This window comes from Macaca nemestrina, chromosome 2 (assembly GCF_043159975.1).
Source record: "Macaca nemestrina isolate mMacNem1 chromosome 2, mMacNem.hap1, whole genome shotgun sequence".
NCBI lineage: Eukaryota > Metazoa > Chordata > Mammalia > Primates > Cercopithecidae > Macaca > Macaca nemestrina.
The window spans coordinates 43134306-43160759 of record NC_092126.1 but is presented as its reverse complement, the minus strand read 5'-3'; the positions used below and the strand labels follow the sequence as shown (position 1 = coordinate 43160759).

At 44.8% G+C, this 26454-nt stretch overlaps 1 protein-coding gene and 1 long non-coding RNA gene across 27 annotated transcripts in view; one reads left to right on the top strand and one right to left on the bottom strand.

The window, feature by feature from the left end:
• The window catches only part of LOC105469972 (uncharacterized), a 98177-nt gene extending 96856 nt beyond the window's left edge, over positions 1–1321 (top strand). For all 14 annotated transcript variants that reach the window (XR_011619755.1, XR_011619757.1, XR_011619760.1 and 11 more), the window contains one exon: positions 1071–1321. This is a non-coding gene — a long non-coding RNA (uncharacterized lncRNA). The remainder of the gene's footprint in view (positions 1–1070) is intronic.
• A 17613-nt stretch (positions 1322–18934) lies between these two features.
• The window catches only part of LOC105469966 (calsyntenin 2), a 643989-nt gene continuing 636469 nt past the window's right edge, over positions 18935–26454 (bottom strand). For all 13 annotated transcript variants that reach the window (XM_011721615.3, XM_024789187.2, XM_011721617.3 and 10 more), the window contains 5 exons: positions 24471–24641; positions 23824–23969; positions 23574–23697; positions 22611–22795; positions 18935–20701 (listed from right to left, as the gene is read on the bottom strand). In XM_011721615.3, the coding sequence (XP_011719917.1) occupies positions 20501–20701; positions 22611–22795; positions 23574–23697; positions 23824–23969; positions 24471–24641 (827 nt within the window). In that variant the 3' untranslated portion in view covers positions 18935–20500. The remainder of the gene's footprint in view (positions 20702–22610; positions 22796–23573; positions 23698–23823; positions 23970–24470; positions 24642–26454) is intronic.

Sequence of the window (26454 nt, the reverse complement as noted above, 5' to 3'; positions counted from 1 at the left end):
TCAGGGGAAGAATACATTCAAATCAATCTGTCTTGTGTTAAGATTTCACTGTGTACAGACGAGATCCTCCAGGGGTCCTTATTTCAGAAGCCCAGCTTGCCTTCATGATGGGCTTACAGTGCAGGCTGAGCATGCACCCTCACCCCCAGAAAAATCTGGAGGTTCCGCCTAAGCCAGCACACAGTTCTGAAACTGTTACCTTAAATTTCTGCTTTCAACGAGAAGTGGCTATTCCTCAATGCACCTGGGGAGACACACTCATCAACACCTTTATCCTTGAGTCTAGACACAATATTTACTTTTTTCTTGCCTGAATCTGGCAGCCAAACCTGTTCAGGCATGCTGGACACACATACAGATTGCACATTTGTGGAAACCTTCATCAGGGTTTCCTAGTAGCAAGTCATCTGTCCCACGGCCTCTCTGTCCAACAGTCTCTCTGTTGGAGGCACCTCATAGTGGAAGAACCAGCTTCTAGTATTTGGGCCAAAATCTGTTAGAAGCAGGCTTTAATCATAGAATTCTAGCTACCGTTGAGAGATGAGTACACAGAGGGCCTTTTTAATCCAAGTACTCTCGTACCAAGTGACAGAGTTAACATATTTTTATAAAGTGCAAATTACTTTATCATTTATTAACAGAAGGAAAGGATACAATGCAGTTTTCCCATTCCTTAAATGTCTTGTCAGAGGAAGCTTGTGGCTGCTCATCACTAGTGAGGCAGATAAATAGCTACATTTTTCAGAAGGCCGCCTGCTCATTGTGGTCACTTCTCACCTTCCAGCTGCCTTACCCGCTGCTTAGCTACGTCTGTTAGATGCATAGGCGAGCTCTGGAATGCAGAATTCCACATAGGCAAGGAATGGTGTGGATGTGTCTGTTGTATGTAGGTTATAGCCAGCTCATTAACAGGGTTGGGAGCCATGCAGTGGGTTTCACTTTTATCTTGAAGTCATGAAACTCTTAGTAGATTTTGAGCAGGAGATCAGCATATCCTGAGTGATACAATCTGAGCCCATTTGGAAATATCCTCATGCCTAGTCTACACACACTCACTGGTTGTCTTTCAGGTGGCTCATCCAAGCTGAGACATGGTGCTTCAAGAGGTGAAACCACAGGGAGAGTTTGAAGTGAAAGTCATAAGGGAAGAAATGGAGAGAAGCAAGTTGGAGATCTTTCTAGATCACCATCCTATATTGGTACCCATGCCTCAGTTTATTTCTGCTGGAGAAGATGATTCTAGAAGCTCAGGTTCTCTGTTCTCTCCATGATCCTGTGAGCTGTCTAATATCCCTCCATAAAAGCCTGCTGTCTTAAGCTAGCTAAAGATGACTTTCTTGTTTGTAGCTAAGAACTTTCACCAATACACATCCCTTTCTCCCTCTCTCTCAACTTACTCCTCACTTCTTTAGGGTAATGTAAATTTAAAGTAATCAGGCTTTCCTGATTATGGCAGTTCACCCTATTATAGAGGCTCACAGCTCCAGATGTTTCTCCTTTATAGTGCTTATTGTAAGTGCAACTATATACTTATTTATAGGATTATTTAATAATCCTTTCTTTCCACTAGAGGAGAAATTCAGTGAGGGCAAGAACCTGGTACTGTAGGTATCTCTGGTGCTTAGCACAGGGTATGACTCACAGGAGAAACAGAGTTACAGTAGTTGTGGAACACCTTTGGCAATGAATAGTTAATGAATAAGGACTTCAGGTTGCTCGACGTTTCCAGGGTCCTTGTGGATTTCAGGTCATGGAAATGGTCAGAGACCTTGAGGATGGTGTTACTGCTCTGGGAGAGGAGACTCATTTGCCCTTATTTCTAACTCTGTATTTCCACATACTTTGCACTCCTGCTGTTTTTTAGTCTCTCTCTGGCTTTTTATTAAAAAAATTTTTGGAACTGTACTTGTATAACCAGGGCTTTTCAGTTCCTATCTGTTGTATGTTTGGGAACTGATTGTAGCTCAAGGTGCTAAAAAGGAAAATGGCAGTTGTCACTGGGTTGTAGCACTGTACACTCTGCTTTCTTAAAATCAACATTTTACTCTTCAAGGCTGATTATTCCCTAGTGGTTTGGGTAGATATTTGGCTCAGGGATACAACCACAGTATTCAGAATGTGACATCTGTGATGGAATCTGGGCTCTGCCTCTCACTACCTGTATGACCTTGGACAGGAGACCTAATATCTCTGGAACTCAGTTTCTCCATTCATAAAATGAGGATGAAGATACTTTCTACATGTGGTTGCTGGAAGGATTAAATAGAAAATACTAGTGAAGTCCTGATCCAAAGTAAAAACTCAGCAAATCTTTGTATAATACATCTCCGTGCCCTTTCCCTTTCCCCTCTTTCTCAAAATAATCTGAGGAGGTCACCCATGGAGAATTTTTTCTAGGCTAGGCCCCAGAACCTCTGAGTGAATGAGTGAATTAACTCAATGAATGAAGAAAGGAAGATCTGAATGAATGATAATGTGAGCCATAGGATCCATTATTAAAGGATGCTGGGATAGTACTGGTAACAGTAATTATTTAGTGAGTGCCCAAAGGCTGGACATTGTGGTAGGCAATTTACAGAAATTATCTCATTTAATTATTATAAGAGTCCTTTAAGAAAGTTACCATAGTCACCATTTTACAAATGAGGAAACAAAACCTCAGTGAAATTGTCACATAACAGTGGTGCCATGACTAGTAAGTGGTTTTACTAAGTGTCATGAAAATAGAAGGCCACAGATATGTATTTGTGTACATAGATGTATTTGTGGGTATATGTATGTATGTATCACACTCATACATACGTATATAGTATTTATCTTAGTCTCCCAAAAATAGTAGTCATCCGTGACATGATTGTACAGTTATTGAGTGACTATAAATATTGGTGGCACTTGGAAGAGTAAAAGGCAGATAAAGTGAAGGGTAGAACAGGAATGATAGTTTGACAAGGTAGCCTTGGGAAGGGGAATACAAAGGCAATTGACAGAGGGCTTTTGGGGCTACCTTCTTGTTCTTTAGAGAAGAGAGACCTGGGAGAGTTTTCTGAGCCTCTGAGTAAGGCAAGAAGGCTGTGTTCACAGATTCCAGGGTCCGAGACTGCAGGCCAGTAGCCGCCTAGGGCACGGATGAAACCATCAGGCATGTGGGTATATCTTTGCATGTAATGATTTAAGTGATGTATGTCAGCATCCACAGCTTTCCCTCTTAAGGGCTTCCAAGTAGCTTTATAGTTGTAATAACACTGGAAACACACAGAATATTGACACCCAGTTTTTGAGTGACATGAAGCAGACTGTCTTGAGTGGACATGTAGATTGAAAACACTAGTTTAAGTTGGATGAGGATAGTCCTGCATGGCCCTGAACCCTGGCCTCACATAGCCTTGGATTATTTATCTCTATGTGTTTTATTTCCTCATTCATAGATGGAGACATAAATGTGCTTATCTAATACAATTTTTGTGAGGTGAAGATGAAATAATGTACGTAAGGCACAGCACAATTCCTGGCACCTAGTGAGTGTTTAATAAAGTACGTATATTTATAATGATTCCCATGAAAAATTTGTTACAGGAAAAACCATCTCTAAGCCTTAGTCCATTTGGTTTTAGGATCACTAACAAGACACAGAGGCTCTTTGGAAGGTTTGTACCTTGGTTTATTTTGCTAACATATTCTGGTCGTAGTTTAGTGGGACTGACCCAGAGTGAGCTTTAAGCCAGGCTGTTAACACAGTGGAGGCCAATTAGTGAAGAGGAAGAGAGAAGGCATTTCTCAGGGCTGCCATGTGCCACTCGGGGTACTGGGCCTTGAGGACAGTGTGGAGTCCTTTGTCTTTGGCCATTTCCCTTTGGTGCCTGAGCATTGTGGGGTTGGAGACACCAGCCACTTCCAGCCTGTGGTGTTGACACTCAGGTGGCCAGCACCAGTCATGGCTGCCGTCATGCCTGTGCACCAGCATCCTCTAGTCAGCTGCAGTGTCTGCATACTTGGGCTCCATAACTTTTCTCAGCTTTTGAAGTAGGCTGATTGAACCTGAGATCAGACCCTCCTGTGCGAGGTCAAGAGGATAAAACTGGGAGGTAAGGCATATTAAACGGGTAGTCAGAGTAGACAAGCCTTGAGGGAAATGGAGCAGGTTCTTCATCCTAGAAGTCATATTAAATGGATGCTTAATTGTCTAATTCAGGATGGTTCCCTGGAATGAGGTACTAACAAGGGGAAGAACCCTACATCTTGGCTTCAGGTCCTTATGTCAGGCTTAAGGCCACAGTTCCTGAAGCATGTTGGAGTGAATACTGGTCCCAAAATTGTTTAAGGAGGTGAAGGGTTCCATAGTCAAATTGGTCTGAGAAACACTTGTCCATTTATTTAGATGATTTGCAGTAAACATCCTGAAAATTCTTACAATAAACAAAACCTGTTCATTATTTTCAAGAACAGAACTTTTCAGGGAGCCTTAAAAATAGCATCAATTGAAGAATATTCTATGTGCTCCATGCAGTGCATATTAGGAAAATCAGGCTCAAGGACTTCTTGATCTGAAGCAGTCAATGGAGAGTTATTTCTTGTGTCTTCCCAGCCCTGTTCCTTCTTCCAGTGAAGGTTCTCTGTGTCTTCTTTGAGGAATGCTCCTCCCTTCTCCCCTGAACCATTTGTCTTGGTGGTGAGGAGACAGGGAGGCTGTCAGACATGGACCCTAGTCCCAGGGGCTGTACATGACACAGGGAGGGTCAAAGCAGTGCTTAACCAAGACTTTGAGTCAGTACCGATGAGATGAGCACTTTCCTTTCTGAAGTTATAGCAGACAAAATGTGAGCTTGAGAGCTGCCATCTACTACAGAACCCACCTAGTAATAAAAATTGGTTAGAAAAAACCTGCCAATATGAAAAAAGGGCAGACATGAGGGGCACCTAGTTAGGGCCTAATCAATGATATGGCATAAAATGTTGATATTAACACATAAATAGCATATAATATAATTATGTAATTAATAGATAAATTATGTAATTTAATTATATACTATAATATGTAATTCAGTTATCTAATATATAGCATATAATTATATGTTTATATAATACAGAATGATTATGTCTTGCTAAGGTTACTATATATATAATTTATAAGCATATAATTCTATAATGCATTGTTACAATATATACAATACTGAACATATATAATTTTATAGTTACATAAAATATAGGGGTGTGTGTGTGTGTGTGTGTATATATATCTCTTAATAACCTTAGCAAGCCCTAATTGTATGTAAGCACATAATATGTAAGAATGGAATTATATATAGTTATATACAATGATTAGTTAGATTTATGTAATGATTTAGATATTAATCACCTTAGCAAGTCCTAAGCTTCTTGTCATCAGTGAGGTCCAGCCACACCTCAGCTCTTCTCACTTTTGGGTTATGAGAGCCAAAAATACACATCCTTTTGCTTAGACTTGTCCAATTTGCTACCAAAAAGAATCCTGATGAACACAGGCAGTTTCTAGAGGGGCCCCGCCCTTCACTGAGCTGCCCACATTTCTAGCTTGACTTTAAATAGGGCAGTACTGAATCTACAGAAGATCATAAAATTCACTAAAAATTCCAAAAGGAGAGCAAACAGGAGCACTGGAGGTTGGGCCTCTTTTGAAAATTCTCTGTTCTCCTAGGTGGGGACATGATATTGTCAACTCTCCTCCATTCGAGCTCTCATTTCATCTCTACCAGCGTTGCTCTTTTCCTTTCCTCCTGCTGCTCCCTGTACCCTGGCTGTGTCTCACTTCTCAGTCATGAAAAGTCAGGAGGTGGCCACATGGTTTGTGATGGAAGAAAGGTAGCTGGGTTACTTGTCCTTTCTGCCCTCCAGGCTCCTCTGTCTGGAGCACAGCCAGTTTACAGCACCGTGTCTCTCCATTCTGGTTCCTCCTCCCCACACACTCAGTCTTCAATGACTAAGCCTTACATAATGTAACCAGCAGCCCCCACTCAAGTCATTTGGCCATTAACAGGGATTATAGTCATAAATGAAAGTGGCAGCATTTTACCCTGGTTGTGTGAAGGAGGTTTTCATGTAGGTCATGAGGCTTCCCAATATTAGATTGAGTCATTAGGAAGGTGGCAGCTTTATTTGTTCATGGTTAAAAGTGCTCTTGGGTTTTTCTTGATATCTGATCTTTAAACAGTGATGTGAGCTAGAGCTGGCTCCCAAAAGCCAATAGTAGCATCTCTTACCAACTCTGAGCTCAGTGGCATCATGTTGATGGCTTAAAACTAGCCATGGTGGTACTTTCACCATGGGAATCAACACGTTACAAATTAGACCTGCCCCAACCCCAAAGGTGGTTGTTAACCATTTACCGGCACACCACTGCCCATATGCTCACATGGCTAATCTTTGCTTTTACCATCTCTGTCCTTCTGCCATCCTTGCAGTGGCATTTATGAGTACCCATCACCTACAAGACCCAATCACCTAAATTGAGGGTGTTGGGACAATTTTTTTTCTGGTTAATCTGACTCACCTGGCCCACGCTAATATAGTTTAGAATAGAGGCTGAAACTCAGTTGCCCATGTATTACATTCAGCCTGACAACTTATTTTACTTGGCCCCCATAACATTTGTTTAAAAAGTGAATTTTCTGCCCCAATTTAAAATCTGGTAGATTTCACATGGAAAACCTGTGTTTCTGACTTCTCTTAAAAGAAAAAAATCAGAAGATCTGGCAATAATGGGCAACCATCCTTGTACTGAGACAGTTGGTGGAAGCTGAGGTGCAGCAAGCCCTCTGCACTTGCCATGCATTTTTCTTTTCACCCTAGTCCCACTCAGGCAGCTGTATTCACTTATGCTACCTGCCTTACTTCTGCAGGTGTTTGAGTTTGGTTTAGAGCAACATATCCTATATCTTGTTCTCCCCACCTTCCACTAGAAGGAACTTAATAAGACAGGACATGGTCCGGGGTTGCATAGAATGGTAGGATTACATTCCACTGGGGAAATCAAGCATGGCCTCACTGATAAATAGCTCTGTAACTCTGGAGTGAGACCTCCAGTTAGGGATAAGATTTTCATTGTGTAAGACATGTAAGGAGGGATGACATTCCAGGTATCAGGAGTAGCAGGAACAAAAGCATGCAGATGGGAGTCTCCCTGTGCTTTGGGACTGCCTTGTGCTTTGAGAATGCCGAGACTTGGGATTTGTGCTGGGCAAGTGGGTAATAAAAGGATGAAAACTTAGGTTGAGGCCAGGTCATTGAGAACCTTGGATTTTAGGTTTAATTTAATTCCATATAATAAATTATTTCTGAGCCCTTGCTATATCCCAAGCTCTCCACTAGGGCACGAACCCAGATATGATTGTGTAACACCTCTTCCCAGGACTTTTATCCATAGTTTACGCATTTGTTTTTGTTGTTGTTTTGAAGTTTTTGCCGTGAACCTCTATCAGGTTTATTCAAGCCAGATAAACTAGTACTTTTTCAGGATAAAAAGTATAGTTTATTGGCCCCCTAGGGACGGGGAATCCTTAGAGCACCAGGGACTTTACTTGGAAAGTATAAGTTACTGGAAGTTTCTGTGGCTCGTCAATCTGGGGGGCACCTCCCAGTGCAACTTCAGCAATGTCAGCCCCATGGCACGCACACAGGCTGAAAGATGGAAGCCAGGGAGGAGGCTGCTATGGTGGCTAAGGGATGAGGGGATGCCTTTAAAAGAGATGAGAAGGAATAGACAGAGAAAGGCAATGACGAATCTATCAGACAGCAAGAACACAGGCCAGAATTGTTTGGAGAGTAAGAGTGGTTAGAATTGTCTGAATTGGTAGTGAGCTGCTACATTGGGCAACAGGGAAGCCCAAAAATAGGGGTGTGTGTGTGGGTGCATGTGTGTGTGCGTGCACGCGCGCATGTGTGGAAGTTACCAAGGTATGGTGTGGAAGGACTACCAAACAGATGAAGCCTTCTTAGGTTCCTTGTTGACTCTCTGAAATGTAAAAGAAAAATTATATTTCCAGTTGACAAACATTGGGCAGAAAAAAAATCCTATCTTAACATTTAGAAGAAAAAAAATCCTATTAGGGTGTGAATGTTCTATATTTGGGAACAAATCTTGATTAACTGCTTAGAGTAGGAGGAGTATGGCTTTTGGCGGGAGACCAGGCAATGAAGGAAAGATGATGAAGCCGCTCTTTAAAGAGAAAAAGAAAGGGGGGGGGGCTGGATGTGGTGGCTCACGTCTATATTCCCAGCACTTAGGGAGACCGAGGCGGGTGGATTACCTGAGGTCAGATGTTCCAGAACAGCCTGGCCAACATGGTGAAACCCCATCTCTACTAAAAATTCAGAAAAATTAGCTGGACATGGTGGTGCGTGCCTGTAGTCCTAGCTACTTGGGAGGCTAAAGCAAGATAATCGCTTGAAGCCAGGTGGCAGAGATTGGCAGTGAGCCGAGATCATGCCACTACACTTTAGCCTAGGCGACAGAGTGAGACTCCATCTCTTTGGGCAAAAAAAAAAAAAAGAAAGAAACTTATTTTTTACATCTGCGAAGGATGAAGAAAGATGAGAGCAGGGAGAGAAGGGAGTGGGGAGAGAGCAGGAAGATGGCACATGGCTGGGGAGGCTGGCCAAAAAGAGTCTGAAAACAAGAATGTCAATTGTGATATGTAGCTGTTTGCCATATCCTTGCAAGTGACTCATCTTCATGACCCCAACACTTCAAGAATACTTTGTTTGAATTTCCCTGCTTCCCTGAGGAACTCAAGCAAAAGATAGGGCTTAACCCTTGGGTTGGCCCAATACAAAACAGGACAGAGGCTGCAGTAACCACAACTTGCAGAATCCTAGGGAAGCGCTCTGGATCTCTGCCAGCTCTGGATGGCAAAGGGAGCCCATCTTCAGTGGGCTTTGGGGGAAAGGGGACCCTGGGGGGCATCTGGATGTTAGGGCAGGTCAGCAGGACGAAGGTCTACTAGAGGAGCAAGAGGGAGCAGAAGAAGCAGTAGGAGAGAGACAGGGAGGTGTCCAATTCTGCTGCCCTCGTGCAGGGCCCCTGACTCCTCGGAGTCTCATCTTTTCCACAGTTAATAGTAAGAACAACCTACCTTGGGGGTTAAGATCATGCATGTAGATCTCCAGCACTTTGTAAGTGCTGAATAAATGCCCAGTGTTATAAGGATCGTCTTTGCATTGGTCTCCAAAACTTGTGCTGCCAAATTTGGCTCTGGGTATAACAAAGTTCCCTGACTGAAGCCTGATAGGGGCCAACTTGCCATGCCACCAGCCTCACATCCCCACCCATCTCCCTTCCTCAGGCATGGATTTAGAACAGAGCCCCAGAGAATATTGACCCAGCCAGAGCAGTTCTTGGTGTCTCACCTTATCAAACACTCTGAACAATAAAACTCTCAGAGGTCATCTTTACTGTGAAATTCTAAAATCATATTTATTCACCAATTCACAGAAAGTGTCGTAACGACCACCAACATGAATCAGTTTGTAGGCATTTACAAGCCACGGCTGAAAATAAAAATCTGTCTGTGTTGAATAGGCATTTAACAAATTACTTGAAAACTGCAAGAATCATAATTGTTATAAATTTAAAGTTTGTGTTTCAAACATGGGTAAGATCACAGTCATGGGGAGAAGCCCAACAGATTCCCGTGATGGTTCTTATTTTCTTCCTATATCTTTATATACATAGAGACTCTCAGAGCCCCTCATTCTTTGTCAGTCCAAATTGGATATGACAGCTCAATTAGGCCTGAGAGGATTCTGAGAAAAGGAGTGGGGAGGGAAAAGGGCATTTTCTCTGACCCTCTGTGGCTGGGCAACCTTGCTGATTGAGAAGACAATGCGCTCTTCTGAAATTAGATTCAATTTTCTGTAAATTCATACAGTCCTTCTAATGAGATACTCCAAAGTTTGAATTGTTTCACAGTCATACACAATAGTATATTTATCAAATAAACTTATTTCTAGACTAAAAAGATTCATTCTTTGAGGCAGCTTGAAGAGCTCAGAAGTCTGATACATGTCAGGTACACTCTGGTCCACCGCTGGAGGCAAAGCCATCCACTGTGGGAGACACGAGCCAGACGGGCAGTAATGGCCCAGACAGTAGCAGTGATTGAAGGTGATTCTGCAAGACGAGGCTGCTCCCCCTCCTCTCTCTGCTGTGTCAACACCAGAGACTCCAGAGGAGAGAAAACATACCCCTCTCTCTCAGGCCTTTCCCACACACACTGAGGTTGAGAAGCTGGGAATAAACAGCGTCAGACCCTTCTAAATGGCGATGGCAGCTCCAGACAAGGGAGAAGGGAAGGACTGAGAGAATAAATTATTATACTTTTTAAACTGGCTGAACCTAGAACCTTTACATTTGGTTACAAAAGCATGCCTGGAGGTGACAAATTCAATAGCATTATACCAAGTGTTTGGGCAACAGTGGAGAGACAATAGTAGAGACAAGCTACAGCTTTAGACAGTGGTAGAGAGAAGCTACAACTTTAGCTTGTAGAAACAGCTGTTGGGTGTTCAGCAGATGCAGTCTAGATACATGCAAACCCACTGTGTGCAGTATGCTTCACTCTCACTACTAGGGAGCCAGACCTTGTGCCTGTGGCTGGCTGAATCTTGCATGGAATCTGTGGATTCACAGAGGCTCTCCTCAGCTAAGAGGGAGTGTGGCTGATGCATTTCTCCGTGGCTCATTCAATTTGGGGTATAGTCATACCACTGAGTTTCTGTGAAGTAGTGACAAGCTGGGTCTTCAATTTCCAAATGTTTACCAAACTCCTACTATGTGCCAAGCACTTTGAGAGCTAACAGTAAACAACAACAATGAAAAAACATGTAACATCCCAACCAGTGCTTCTAAGGATTTAAAATATGTTGGGACTTTTGACTTTATTCTTACTTCTGTATTATAGTTATGTATATGGCTTTGGGGTGTGTGTATATGTACACACATATGCACACATACACACATATATATAATCAGCTGTCCATAGCCTACTCGTCTCTGATAATGTATATTTTGTACTCAAATTTCCCAAATACCCCTACCAAATCATTCTGACTCTCTTCCTTACCAACATTATAATGTCCCTGACAATAACATAACAAACCCAGCTCTAACGCCTACAGATTTCTTTGAGAACAAACAACTTCTACATGCAATTTCTTTTCTAAACTCACCAACTGGTTTTCTTCAACCTCCTGCCCACCCTGTCCAGCTCAAGGCATCAACAACGCTTTATGGAAACCACCGAAGTGAGACTGGATGCAATCAGTTAGATTGATTCATCATGACTAGTTCAATTAAGAACTGATCACCTTCAAACAGCTCTGACTTTGGAAGCAATTGATTTTGACTGCCTCTTTGGTCACATGGCCAGATTTAACCATGATTTTTTTGCAAACTTGGATGCATCTTTAAATACAGAGCAATGCTTTGGCTTCTGGGGAAGGGGGTTGTTCCTGATGCTGTACTTATACCAACTCTCCTGTTTCCTCTCCAACTAGGAGTCACATTTTCCCTTAGTATCTCCTATCTTACTTTTTGAGTGATCAGCCCTGATTTTCAAGTCTGACTTTCTCCCCCATGCCAAAAAAAAACAAAAACAAAAACAGAAAAACAAAAAAAGCTTTTTGCCATATCACACCACCTGAAGTTTGGCTAGTGAACATGAGCGGGCCTCTTCTGAATGCCACACATCAGCCGTGCACTTGCAGCCATGGAGGGGAGCTGGAGGTGGGTGGGCGTGGGCTCCAGATGTGGGTGTTCCGTGTTGGCCAGGATGGATGCACTTTTGCCACCAAGGGTGGATGAGCCTTTATATTAACATCCGTGACCCACAGGCACAAGCAAGGCCCTCCTCACAGAGGCCCTTAGGAATCCTACTGAAGGGCAGATGCTGCCTCCTCATCCCTTTGCCTGCCTTTCCTGCAGAGGTTCTGGAGTCTGCAGCTGAGACCTGCAGGTTGCTTCTCTCTCTCTGCACACAAACTGTGGCTCATTTCTCTGGTTGCTCCTTCTGCTGGGGAAAAGGACCCTCAATATGTGTGTGGGTGTCCCATTTCTGTTCTGAAATGGGCAGTAAAAAGGGTCCAGGTAACAGAGATGCATTTTCATTGCAAGATAAAAGCAAACAGACATTAAAGCTAACACGTTTCTGTTGTCTGTGATTAATACACACTGTCTGCATTTTGGCTCTTCTCGAGTCTGTTGCCCTCTTTTCATTAGTCTACTGGGAATTGAGCTTCATGTTGATGAATCTCCTCTGCAGGAAATCTGATAAAAGGAACTGGAGAGCGGCACAGGGATGGGTCATTAACAAATGAGGACTTTCTCTCCTTAGTGGGGATGCTGCCCATGACCTCGACAGTGGAGCAAGCAGGCCTCACCAGGCACATCTACCCCTGCTCCTTGCTTAGGGGCTCCGTTTACTGACTATAGCTAGGAAGGGGTAGTCCCCAAACAACCCCACTCCTGTTTTCTCCCATGTGCATCACAAATGTTGTCCTCTGTTCGCTGCACTTCCACCACTCGTCGATCTGATGTTACAAAGGACTTTAACTCACAAACCAAGGAAGATGGAGGAGGCTTTCTCCACTGGGGGGATCTTAATTCGTCAAACCTAGTCCCTTCACTGAGGTCAAATGATCTCTGGGATTCAATTCAATTCAACATTTGTGGTACACATGTCATGGGTCAGGTGCGGAGCTAGGCCCCCGTGGTGCCACAATAGCTAAGTCGGTAGTCTGCTTGCGTTGAGGAGGTGGCCATATCAGCAGAGACAGCAATAGTTGGGGATCTATACTAGTCTCACACAGCCACGTTTTCCAAGGTCCTGGCCAGACACCACATCATTCAACTGCGTGTTCTCATGGGGGCAGGGTCCTGCCTCTGGGGAGGTGTTGCCTCCATGGTCCAGAGGTACTAGCTCCTTTCTGCTCCCCAGAAACGGGGGTATCTTTGGGCCATTCAGGAGGACTCTGAAAAGACTGCTGAGGCTATGAGCAGAAGACAATCTGGGTTCTTCAGAACTCAACAGATGGGGCTAGTTTTCCTAGGCCACATATCTAGTCCCTTTCCTAGACTGTTCCTCTTCTGTCCTTCCACCCCAAAGCCCAGGGCCCTGGCCCTCTGACTCCCCATCTCAAAAACCCTTGTAGGAGGAGACTGTACCTCATAGGAGGAGTCAGTTAGGTGTAAATGACTGACAAAGTACCAGCGAGTTCCTTTCAAAGGTCTGTGGACCTTCACAGAGTTTAAGCTATAAATCAATAGTTGCTGGGCCTCCGGGGGAAGGGGAATTGGTGAATCCTGGCAGCCTCACAGACTTTAGAAATTAGAAGGCCCAGACAGATTCTAATTGTAAATGAGGCTGTAGGTTTGTTTTTGGATTTTTGGTTTCTGCTTTTAGTAACATCCAGAATGAGTCACTGCCCTTCCAAGGAAGGCCATCCATTCCCCAAGCAATTCAGTGTTTGAATTGTGACGCTGCAGGCCCCAGTCTTATTACACACAGAGCAGTGCTGCAGCAACCTGGCAACGTCCTTAAATGACTCCCTCCACTCTCTGCTGGGCCCTGGGTGTTTCCACCAGCATATGGGCTGTGTAGGAAGCAGTTCTCCTAGTGACCAGGGTCACTGCTGCAGTTTCAGTGTTTCTACACAAAATATGGCCCTCGAAGAGGCTGCTCAGCTTACAGAAACCTGGCAGGTGGCCTCAGGGATGAGTGACCTCGTGGCAGCCTCTCCTGGGCAGTCTGTCTCTCTAGGATAGAAGGGGCAGGCAGGCAGGAATTGTCTCATGCCCAAGGGCAGGTGAGGGATGGGGACTAGGATCGACATTCCTTGAAACCACTGCTTCAGTGAGTATAAACTGGAGCTGAAAAGGCCCAGGATGGGGGGCCTGGGGTAGTCTGCTTTGGCACCCTCACTACACTAGTCACTGATTTTGCATTGTTTAGTCAGTTCTTCCTAATGCCAGCTCAAGTCATCTCCTTATCCTCTGCATCAGTGGTTCTCAAACTTGAGTGCGTGTTAGAAGGCTCATTAAATCACAGACTGCCTGCCTCCAGAGCTTCTCATTCAGTAGATCTGGGGTGGGGCCCAAGAATATGCATTTCTCACATGTTCCCAGGGGATGCAGCTGGCCTGGGGAACCACTGCTCCTCAGCACCAAGTGTAAGCCCTCAGCAGGTCTCACGGAGGTGGACCCTCCTTAGATCTTCAGCTCTGATGCTGGGCCTCAGGAGGGCTCCCTTGCATCAGTCTGACTTGTGCCTTTTGAGACTTGGCTCCTGCTGGCCCCTCTACCTGCATCACCCTTCCTAAATTTCCAGGTCCACCTGGCTGCTGTTTATATTTAAGGACTGCTTCTGTCTTATTTTCTCTGAATCTCGACTGTCACCCATGTTATTTCTGCCCAGTGGGCAGGGTGACTGGCTTTCATCCGTAAGTGAACTGAGTCAGCCTTGATTAGAAGTGAGGAAGATTCAGGGAAACATTGCCCACTTCCCTGGAGAGCTCCTCGGCCTGCCTCAGTGATACTTGATACTTGTCAGGGCCTCCAGAATTACACCTGTCATCTGACTTAGGGTGGGTAGCTGTCAAAGCAAGTTATCCTGCCTCCCTAACACTAAACTTCTGTCCCCAAAGTCCTGACTGCTTGTGCACAGCTCCCAACACTGCAAAGGGACAGGCCAAGAGCTCCTCATGGTCAGGGAAACGTGCCTTGTTCATCCTCCCTTCCCCTGTTGCTGGCACAGGGCCTGGCCCATCACAGGTGCCCAGTGAAGGTCTGCTGAATTACACTGAACATAGCTGTAAACACAGACTCCCATCTGTTTACTGCCTGCACACAGGGCATGTCTGTCAGCTTTCTGGGGTGCTGCTGGAGGTAATTTCTTCTGTCTCTTTTTGTCTCCCTGGGATGGAGTGAAGCCTGGCTCTTAATCCACAGCCCCTGGAAAGCCAACTCTCCTTTTCCAGTTGGCATTAAAAGGAAAACTAGAGCATGATCTACAGAGCAGGTATAGAATACATCTATAAAGTAAAGGAAGTAAAGACAGGAAATGAGGGTATTGGGGTAGACTTCAAAACTTTCATTGCTCATTTCCTTTGCCTGCAGCTGGACAATGGAAAGTGGTCATGTGAAAATTAAATGGTGCCAAGGGCTTTTGCTTGTCAGCCTCAATAAATGTCTGATATAGATACAGAATCCTGTATCATTCATAGCCTGCCAGAGTACACTGCAGAAGGCTTTGGGGATCCCCCAGAGGCCTAAACCTTAACTTACCTAAAAATCATCTACTTTTCACTAGCAAATTCTTTCAAAGAATCAAACCCACTTCCCTACTTTCTCGTAAAAACTATTTGGTTAATTTAAATGTGGGTATGATTTAAAAAAAAAAAAAGCCCTCTTTTTTTCTGCTTGCTGATACTGAGTCATAGAGCCAAGAAGATTGCTAATTTTGAAGTGTGCTCGGTGGGGCTTTCTACTGATGATGTTGCTATTGATTCAGACAGTCACAAGTCTTTAGGATCATTTTTAGAGCAATGGCAAGAGCAGGGCTGAAATGAAAATCAGTATGAGATAATGAACACTCCTGCTCAGAGATCATTATGGGCTGAGCTGTGCTGGGAAGGCACTGAGCCTGGGGGGCTAACACTTGCCTCAGTGGAATTAGCACTCAGTAACCAGGCAGTCACCTCGATCCAAGGCTTTCAACTCTCATGGAATATCGGTCAGAGTTTGTCAGTTCAGCAAATAATAAGTGTTTGGTTTGTTTCTTTTTTGTTTTCCCCCGGAACACGGACTTGTAAAACAGCTTAATTAAAAACGATGGCACTTTTTCCTGTTGTTCAGTTTGGAGGCAAAGACTACTGGGTAGTTGGTGAGAGGCTTAGGAGAGCAGCTTGCTTTCTCCTGAAGTGGGAGGCTAACTTCCATGCGTCTGTGGTAGGGGTTGGCAAACTATGACCTTGGGCCAAATCTAACTGGCTGCTAATTTTCATATGGCCCGTGGGCTGAGGAAAGGTTTTATATTTTTGAATTATTAAAAATGTAAATCAAAAGGGTAAAAAAAGACATGAAAATTATATAAATTCAAACAGCATGCTTTTTTAGTGTTTTTAAATTGTTTTATGGAACCTAGATAAAGTTGTGTTGAAACCTTCATTTGCGTATATATTGTCGGTTTTCATGCTACAACAGCAGAGCTGAGTACAGTCATCCCTCAGTATCTGTAGGAGATTGGTTCCAGAACCCCCTCAGATACCAAAATCCACAGATGCTCAATTCCTTTATATCAAATGCATAGTATTTGCATATAGCCTATGCACATCTTCCTGTGTTCTTCAAATCATCTCTAGGTTACTTATAATACCTAATACAGTGTAAATGCTATGTAAATACTGTTAAACTATATTGTTCAAGGAATAATAATGAAAAAAAGAATATGTTCAGGTCAGTTGCAACTATACATTTTTTTCCCAAATATTTTTGATTCAAGGTTGGTTGAATCCATGGATTTGGAAACCTCAGATATGGAGGGCCGACTATACTTGTGACAGGTACCAAATGGCTCACAAAGCCCAGAATATTTACTATTTGCCTCTTTACAGGTAGTTTGCTGACACCTGACGTATAAGAATGGGGGACATTGCTTCCCACCACCCCCAGCCCTCTCACTGGATGGTCCATGTGTACAAAGGATACCCCTTATTAAATGCAAAGATGTTGGTCTAAACCCTGCTTGATAGGATGATTGAGTAAATTCAAGGAAGTGGTAATGAGGGGTGGGTGCAGTGGCTCACTCCTGTAATCCCATTACTTTGGAGGCTGAGGTGGGAAGATCACCTGAGATTAGGAGTTTGAGACCAGCCTGGCCAGCATGGCAAAGCCCTGTCTCTGCTAAAAATACAAAAATTAGCCGGGCATGATGGTGGATGCCTGTAATCCCAGCTACTCGGGAGGCTGAGGCAGGAGAATCACTTGAACGTGGGAGGCGGAGGTTGCAGTGAGCCGAGATTGCACCACTGTACTCTAGCCTGGTGACAGAGCAGCAAGACTCCGGCTCAAAAAACAAACAAACAATAACAAAAGAAAGTGGTAATGAAAAGAGATTTCACTGAAATCACATTTTTGGTATCTAGATGAATTTGGGCCTTGGCTAGGCTTACAGCATTTGATCAAATGTATGATATATGTTTAGTATTTTTCAAGGCAGGCTACCAACTAGCTGGTTGCTTTACTCCACTGAAGCAACTCATTCTACACTGGGATTTAACCATTCCAATCTTTTCCTCCAACTTCTCCATGTCATCTGAATCACCTGAGAGTTGTAGCCTATTTTCAAGCTCAGGAAGGCAGAATCTGGTTGTCCACTTGGCAAGACAGGCAATGAACTGGGCTGTGGCCAAACCAGTCAGCAGTTCCTCCTGGACAGGAGCCTGTATCCGCCTGGCTGCCAACATCTGAGTGAGAGGTCACAGGGTGTCTAGGCCTTCAGGGGTTTTGGTTCCTGGATGCCAGCATATGGAGGGTGGAAAATGCCAGACTGATTAATGACACCTTTTCCTTGGGATCAGAATATCTGTGGGAGGGCAAGCCACATTGCCCTGCTCACCTGGATACCTCCCAAAGCTTCTGTTACTGGGATATAACCACCCCCGTCTTGTTCTCACCCATGGTGAGGAAGAGGGTGTTGCGAAGATGACCAATGCCTGCTGACCCAGCAGATTCATTCAAGTGCCTGATCTTTGCAGCTGACATGCAGAGAATGACCTCACACAGCCAGAGTTGAGGGAAATGGCTCTGATTTCTTGTCGCCACTGTTTCCCTGCAAATGAGTCCACTAACCAAATGCTTCCTCAAATTATTCATCTTTGCTGCCCTAGCCATGGGCCACTTTTACCTGCTACCCCCCTACCAAAAAACCCCAAAACATATAAAGATTTTACCTAACAGCTCTCTCAACTATGAATAAGGCAGCCACCCAGAGAGCATGAGGAGCACCTTCCCTACCCAACCAGACCGAAAAGACTGAGCAAAGAGAAAAGTGTTCTCACAAACACTAGACTTAAATATTGAAAATCAAAATCTAATTCAAAAGGAATGGGTTTTAAGCATATGAAGTGTTCTTTTTGCTGCCACAATTTTGGGAGAATTCAGTAGCTCCTAAATGCCCAACTAAAGAATCTTTTTTTTTTATTTAAATGGGATCGTGAAAACTGATCAGTCCTACAGACTTTCCTCTTGTGGATGTACAGACACAGCCTAATAGAAAAGGGCTATTTGGTTGGGAGAATTCCCAGGAGAAATATCTATTTCCATCCAATGAATACAAAACCCCAGCTTCTCCTGGTATTTTTCCCTAAGAAGGGGAAAACAAGAGCACTGGTTAAGTTTTGTGACCACATCCATCCTCTCCTGTGACTTCTCCTCTTTCCCTTCATTTGCCTCTTGTGTGATTTCTAGGCCTGTTTATTTCCCCTCTGCAAATATAAAGTCCTCTGTTGGGGAGGAGCTTATCTTATTCAGCTTTTCTTTTTCTCACAGCCGTTGGTAGAATGCTTAGCACATAGTAGGTTTGCAGCAGTGTCTGTTAGGTGCATACCTATGACCCCTAAGTAGAATCCTGGACCAGGAGTGGAACTGGGGAGTCTGGGCTTGTCTATACATTTTAACGACTCTGAACAAGACATAGAATCACCAAGCCTCAGTTTACTCATCACAAAAATGTGTCTAACAACAGATGTCTCAGTTACTTCACAGGATTTGTTGTGAGGTCCAAAGGAAGGAACAGATGCAGAAAACACTTTAGGAGGTGGGAAAAGCTGCACAAGGTCATTCTCATGAATCAGAAAGTTGAAAAGGCCTGCCATGGGTCCTCCCTGGGTGGAGGTCAGACTAGAGGACATTGGCAGTAGTCCCCTTCTTAAGCTGTTTTGATGACACAATGAAAAAGGCTGATATTCTGAACTATTTTTTTGTTAACATAAATGCCACTTAACTAGGCACCAGCTCCGTGCCTGTGCCAAACCAATTGGTGTGAGCTTTGGGAGGAGTGAAGGATGGGGACAGATCGTACACAATGAGGACAAAGAGGAACCTGAGACATTCGAAACAAACATGTTCTCAGAGCTTCGTGGAAATTCTGTCATGGCCCTAATTCTTGCCTGCTATTCTCTTGGCCACAAAAGATCGCAGACCAGTTACTATAGAAACAATTCTCTTCACGGGTTGTGCATGTTAGGATGGAGATGGAAAAGATTTCCTTATCAAAAAAAGAAAGAAATTAGGTTTTCAGATATATTTGCCCTCTATCTAAGTGTTCCTCCTTTTATGAGCAGAAGAAAGAAGAAGCTGCAATGATTGCAAATATGCTTCTAATTCCTTGCAGTTAAATTTCAAACTTTCATTGTAGACTCGGTGGAGCTCATGCATTTCTAATACATCCGGAAAGCACGTATTTTCTCAAGAGGGAAAATAGTGTAAAATAGGAGATAAGGGACCATGAGGTTGAGTGGGGAGAGCCTTGCCAACCTCAAAGTCCCCTCTGTCCTGGGAGAGCCCAGCCACCCCCACCGCACCCACCATGAAGCCTGTGTGTGATCTCGTCAGCATTTCCTTCTGCTTCCTGGCTCTAGGCTTCTTGTGGCTATCGCCTGGGGCAGTGCCTGTGTGGAATGCCTCCTGGGCCCTGCGGTTCTGTGTGGTGAGCGCCCCTGGCAGGGTAGCTGCATGGTTGCAGCAGGTGCCCAGGCAGGCAGGCTCAGATAGCTCTGATGGGGGATCAGGCCCTGTTTGTGGCCAAGGACCTATTCTTGGTTTAGGACTTTTCTTCTAAGCTTATGTGGCCTCAGAAAGAAGCAAAGGGAAAGGCTCTCCAAGCTGGGGAACTAGATAGATAGACAGAGAGAGAGAGAGAGAGAATGTGTGTACCTTTCCCTGTGAACTTAGTTCTGCCTCAACAAGGACTTTCCTTTAAACTGTTGAGCACTAAGACCTTAGGTGTGTGAAGCTCCAACCACCTTCCCTGTGTGAAGCAACCTGGAGTCAGCATAGGACGACCTGCTGGTCTGTGTGGAGGAGACGCACAGTGAGTTGGAACCCCAGGGCCTTGGGGACTCTGAGCCTGGGGAGGTGAGTGACACAAAGGTGGACCTTCTTCCCTGCAGGAAAAAGCAAAGGCGGACTCCACAGACAGGTAGACAGGATGCTGGGGAGCTTAGGGCAGAAGTGGGGGCTACAGGACAAAGTCTACCCTGAAGTCCCCACTGATGGCCATGCTGGGCTTCTTGGAACTTCCCCATGGATGAGACACAGGGAGTCCCCAAGGCTTAAAGCGTGGGCTCCAGGAAGCTGGAGAAGGCCTTCCCAGACGTGTCACAGACATCAGAGGTGAGGTATGATAGACGTAGGCATACATTGGGTCAGGGTTTACAAAAGGGACATGTGGGCCGGGCAGCAGACCTCTGGGCACTAGTAGGGGAGGGTGGAGTCGTCCCACTCCAGCTGGGCTTGCCTGGCTCCATTCTGCCCATGTCTGCCTCTGCCCGTCCCTTCCTCCTCCTCCTCCTCTTCACTGTCATCAGAGCCACTGCTGGAGCTCATGTCTTCCTCTGCTTCTTCCTCCTCTTCTCCCTCAGTCTCATCTTCCCCGTGCCCTGGTCCTTCATGCTTCTGGATATCAAGGGGAGAAAGGAAATGCTCATCAGGGACTGAACAGAGGCCACTTTGGAGCTTATGTTTCTCCATCCATTAAGGAAACATTTAGGGCCCCTTGGAATTTCTCCTCTTCGTGCCAAACTCTTCAGCCTGGACACAGACTTCCTGGAAGGGAAGTCTTCTGATAAAAAGGAAGCTAGAAGATTCAAGGCAAAAGCCTGAAATAGCAGCAAATTCCAAGGCATGAACTCAAGGTAGACTGTTGGGTATAAATGATGGGCTGGACATTGAAGCCAATCCTATCCATCATTTACCGAACCTTTCAGGCCAAGGCTTGTTTTCAGCCATTTCCGGAGCCTATTTAAATGGAGCTGTCCAAGCCTTAGTGTTTGCTTCTCAGTGAGAGGATGGCATTTGATCTTGTGTCTCTTTTCCAAGTGTGCATGCAATGTCCCTGGGAGCAGAAGGCATTTTAAGCAAAGACTCAGTTATGCTTCCCCTCAAAAATATTCCTTTGGAAAGGACAAATTTATTGGTCCTCACTTTCCATGCTTGCTGCTCACCCCCTGACTGTGTCCTCAGGCTGTACCCCTTCCTTTCCAGTCCAATTCCCCCTCACTCCAGCTTTTGGATAATTCCAGCAAAATTTTATTTCTGGATTTATGTTCTGCGTTGATGAACCAGGTCATAAAAGTTGTTTCTCCTTGCTTGGCTACCCACCCCCCTCCCCTGACACTTCTTGGGAATTGTCTTTTACCTCCTACCTTCTACCTTACCCCAAATCCTACCCAGTCTTCAAGGCCTCCCCCAGGCCAACCTCCTCCAAGGAATCTTCCCTAATTGTTGCAGTCCTGAAGGCTTTTCCTCCTCAAGCTCATTGACTTTTGACATCACAAGGTTGGCCCTTGTTAGGCACACTCTTGCCTTGTCCTCAGACCATTCCAGGTATAGTGGTCTTGTTTTCTAGACTCAAGTCTCAACTCTTTGAAGGTGGAAATTCTGGAGTCTGTATAGCACTGAGCTCAGCACTTTACCTACAGCACATGCTTGGAGAAACTGAGCCACATCAGCACACTGGCTTTGAAATTGGAGTGTGAGGCCAGCTGAGGTGGAAACTGGGACCAGGCTGGGATAATCATCTTCCCCTACCTTTTCTAAGCCTGTGTCTATCATCACCCAGAACCCATGGGCAAAGGGCATGATGTAGAGGGATTCGCTTGACACTCATGGATAGATTCTGGGGGCTGTTGGCTAATTGGAAAGATATGGACTTTAGAATCAGACATCCTTAAATTTGACTATTGGCTGTGTTAATTTGAGTATGTTACTTTTTTTCTTAGTTGGTTTTCACCTTGGTAAATGAAGATGATAACTCCTATTTTATAGGATTTTGGAAGATTCAATGAGGTGGTGTATATAGAGCACTCTATACAGTATCTGGCATAATGGAGGCTCAATAAATGGCAGGCATTGCTGCTATATTTTTCTTTTAATCTGTTCCAAGCCTTTGAGTGAACTCTTCAGGCAGTATGGAGCAAAGCCATCTAATGTGCACTGTTAGTTAATCAAAACTTCAGTACTGAGTCCCTAAGGGTTAGTTAGCTTTGAGCTAAATACTGTGGGGGAAACGAGGCATAGCCACCTCGTGGTGTTTGCTTGCCTTAACAAAATTTCTGGTTCTATTTGTGGGGTAAGAGCAATGAATACATTTTAAATCAGAGAATGTAGTTGGTGGGAAGGTATGGTCTGTTCAGGTTGAGAGGGCTAGAGGAGCTCAGAGGCAGGAAGAACCAGTGGAGCTGGACTAGATGGGGCAGGGCTTCCAGAAGGCGGGGGTATGGGGCGGCTTTAGGCATAGGAAGGGTTGAGCTGGGTGGAGGGAGAAGCGCCCCACACAGAACTCCCAGCCCTGCATGGGGATCACCTCCATGGGGTTGACTGTGATAGTCAGCGCAGAATCGTCCCAGTCCATCTCAGATTCCTTGGCAGCCTCAGTTTCCTGGATGAAGTGCTGGTGGGCGATCCGGACCCGGTACACACCCATGGCCACGACAAACACAAGCATGCACACGGAGATGATGATGACCACCGTGGCAATGCTTGGGACCACTGGAACAAGGAAGAAACTCCCATGACATGGCGAACAAAGGCCTAGCTCATTCTTGTGAGGGAGCATGAATGAAACATCCATGCATAGGATAAAGTCTGCCCTACCACTTTCCAGCTGTAGAACTCTAGAGCAGCACCTTACCCTGTCTGGGCTTCATTTTCATCACCTCTATAATGGACATAATAATTCCTATCCTATGAGTAATAGTTAGGTGTAAATTAAATTAATCTGTAAGTTTCCACATAGGCACAGTATAGGTGTTCATTAAATGCAAATTCCCTTTTATTCCTGGCTTTACCCCTCAAATTATAAACAAATTTCCACAGAGCCAAGCACTGTAGAGTTTAGTAGAAACAGATACAAGTGCCCAGCAGATGGTAACACAATATGGCAAATGCTCAAACAGAAATGTAAGCAGAGGACTTTGCAATATGGTGCATACGTGTGTGTGTGTGTGTGTGTGTGTGTGTGTGTGTGTGTGTGTAAAGGGCTCATGGAAAGCTTCGTACCGGACATAGTTTTGAGTTGGGCCTGAAATTTTGTCCCAGCCCTTTGTAGTGACCTCTGCTATTATGTGTGTTGTGTAACTTCTTGTTTACTTATTGACTGCCTATTGAGGGTGTGAGTGTCTCAGAGCCAGGGCACATTTTCTCCATTGCTGGGTTCCCTCCCTCAGTTATGGGCACCTATGTTTGCTGCAACATAACTGTTGAGTAGATAGTCTTGAGTCACAATGACCACCTGTGTCCTGAGGGTCCCTCCTCTTGGGCACCCTACCTGAACTGCGCCGGATGCTACTCCGGGACTCAGGATGATGGACAGACTGGAGGAAGGGAGGCTGCACAATCAGGTGGTTGACATGCTCCTTATCTGAGACTCTGTCTTCATGAAGGACGCTGACCTGGGAAGAGTGGGAAGAGGTGCTATTGACCCAGGAGTGGCAGGTGAGCCAGTTACAGCAGTTCTGAATGAATGATGAAGGAATGGGTGAGCCTTGGCTTCCCTAACAATGGCAGGACCCACTCACCTCCAAGTTGAACTCATTGCTAGTGTAGCGCCCATTGAGTTCTGAGCACTTAATCCGGAAACGCCGGGCCTCAAGGGAAGCTGGACGCCAGTTGCGGTAGCGGATGTGATGTAGCACCTGCTCATAACGGCTCATGGAGCCCACACCTGTGCCAAGAGACCACACTTGTCATCAGAAGGCAGAAAAGGAGGAGGAAGAGAAGAGAGGAGACAGGCTGGGGCTTGTGGCACAAGACCTCGCGGGTCTTGTAATTTGTTGAGGGTAAGAGCTCAAGATATGTTGGGCAGACAATGTGCAGAAACTCTAAGGGGCCAAAATTACACTGATGCACAAGCTTTCCATACAGACTGCCTCAATCTTCCAGATGTTGCTGTAACAGTTGCTGAAATCAAACATTGTAAGAGAAGGCATCCACCCAGCTTCTACAGAAGAATTCTCCAGGAGTGGGAATGTGGGACTGGTCCCCAAGATGCTTGAGTAACTTGCCAGAGGAGGGTCTAGAAATCCATGCTTGAGGCCAAGGATCTCCAACTGATCCCTGGAGCTTCACAGTGCTCCTTCACAGGTGCAGTCTCACTCATGTCTCCCTGGACAAGGACATTCTAAGAGGACACCCTTGGGGCAAAGGGGGCTGAGTGTGGCCTTACCGTAGATGGAGTAGCCTGCAGTAGAATTAGTGGCGTCCAGGTGTCGTTGGTGGAGCTCACTGTGGTTGAGCTCTAAGCACTCCTGCCTTGGGTCCAAGTCCCCTCCAATCACCAAAATATCACAGAAATCTAAGTTATGAAGCATTTCTTCTAAGACTTCTGATTTGGGGGCTGTAGGAAGACAGACATGGAAACGCAGGCATGAAGGACAGCTCAGAAAACAGTCCTTGCTAATCATCTTCCTCCTCTGTTATTGCACCCCAGGTTAAGGCTGGGTCAGGAGCAGTGTCTGTGTGATCCCAAATACCACATCGACTGCTCAGATGTCCAGGCGGCCCTGAGGTTGCATAGCATGAATTAGTGGGAAGAGCATGAATACTGTAGCCAAAAGATGTGATTTGAATACCAGCTCTGCCACTGAGAAGCTGCATAGTGTTAGAGGAACTGCCTACCACTCAGTTTCCTCATCTGTAAGGAAGGCAAGGGTCTTGAGATGATTGAAAACAGTGTCCAATGCACATTGTAGGTGCTCAATAAGCAATAGCTCTCATTTGGGGAGAGATAAGTGGCCTTCCACCATGCTCTCATAGCTTTCTCCATGTGGTCCTAATGTGTCTGTCTCCCCAACCACCTGAGATTCTGAAGGGCAGAAGCACTATCTTTTTATGATTGAATCCTTAATGTCTAACCCAGGAACGAGCATGGAGTAGTTATTACTAAACCTTGCTCAAATGGAGCTGAATCATTAATTAATAATCAAGTCAATATGATATAACCAATAATCAATATTTGATAAATTAATATAATTAATGTGCTCCCCTTGGAGCACATTAGCATGTTGGTCAGTCAGGTTGTCCTTGCCTAATTGTATGACTCCAAATTTCCCAAAGAAATGTGTGAGTGTTTGAATGCCGGGCAGAGTTTGGCAGTCCTAAATTAAAATGCCATCTTAAGAAGGTGATTGGTATTTATGAAGTATGTGCCATGTGCCAGGCATGTGGAAATATAATCCTAATAGACATTAAAGGGAGTACTATTACTATCCCCATCTCACTGATCATAGGCTACTTGTCTTCAAGTGGTTTTGATCTTGCACTCCTTTACTGAAAAACTTGTGAAGAGAGATAATTTAAATAAGTATATTTATTTATGTATAAAGTGGACTAAGTATACTTTGTGTGTTATAAAACATTTATTAAAATAGAAATTTTAAAAATTCACTAAAGATGGATTATTTTAAATAATTATCTTTTAAGTTTTTAAATGATACCAAAAATATTTTTGCTCTCACTAGGTATATATTATATATTATTATACATAATTTCTTTATCTTAATTTTTAAATACTTGTCAATCACAATGGTTTCATGTATAATCAGCAAAATCTAAAAGCACAATAACATACGCTTAAGACAGGGTCTATAATTAGCAATGCTGTATGTGCATCTTTATTTCAAATGGCCTTCTCACAGTTTCCAGGCTTTTTGTTGACTTCTTGTCAGGTCTGGTCATATCGCCCTTGTTCCTACCTCCCACTGTGGCTGACTGAGAGCTCCCTGAGGTAGGGAGTATGTCACGGCTGCCATTTTCTCATGGCTCTCTCACCATGGGTATTATCTTCCACCTGCAGTTTCCTGGATTCCCACTGTGTAGAAGGGAGTGTGCTGGGTTCAGGGACCCAGAGGCAAATCGGCCATGGATGAGCCCTCGGGGTCTCCTGGTCTGGTTTAATAAACAGGAAATCATCACCAAGGGCTAAAAAGTGTGTGCTGAGGGAAGCACCAGCAGTTGGGAGTGTCAGAATGGTGGTGGTGGGAGAGCCTACTTGGGGAGGTGCTGAAGGCAGAGTTATTTGCCAGGAATCAAGGGATAGGGAAGGAAAGGGACCTTCCAGCCGGAGAGCAGAGCAGAAGTGTGAACTAACAGAGCGTGAGGGACGGGTGTGTGTGTGTGTGTGTGTGCATGTTGGGGGAACCTCCTGTCTT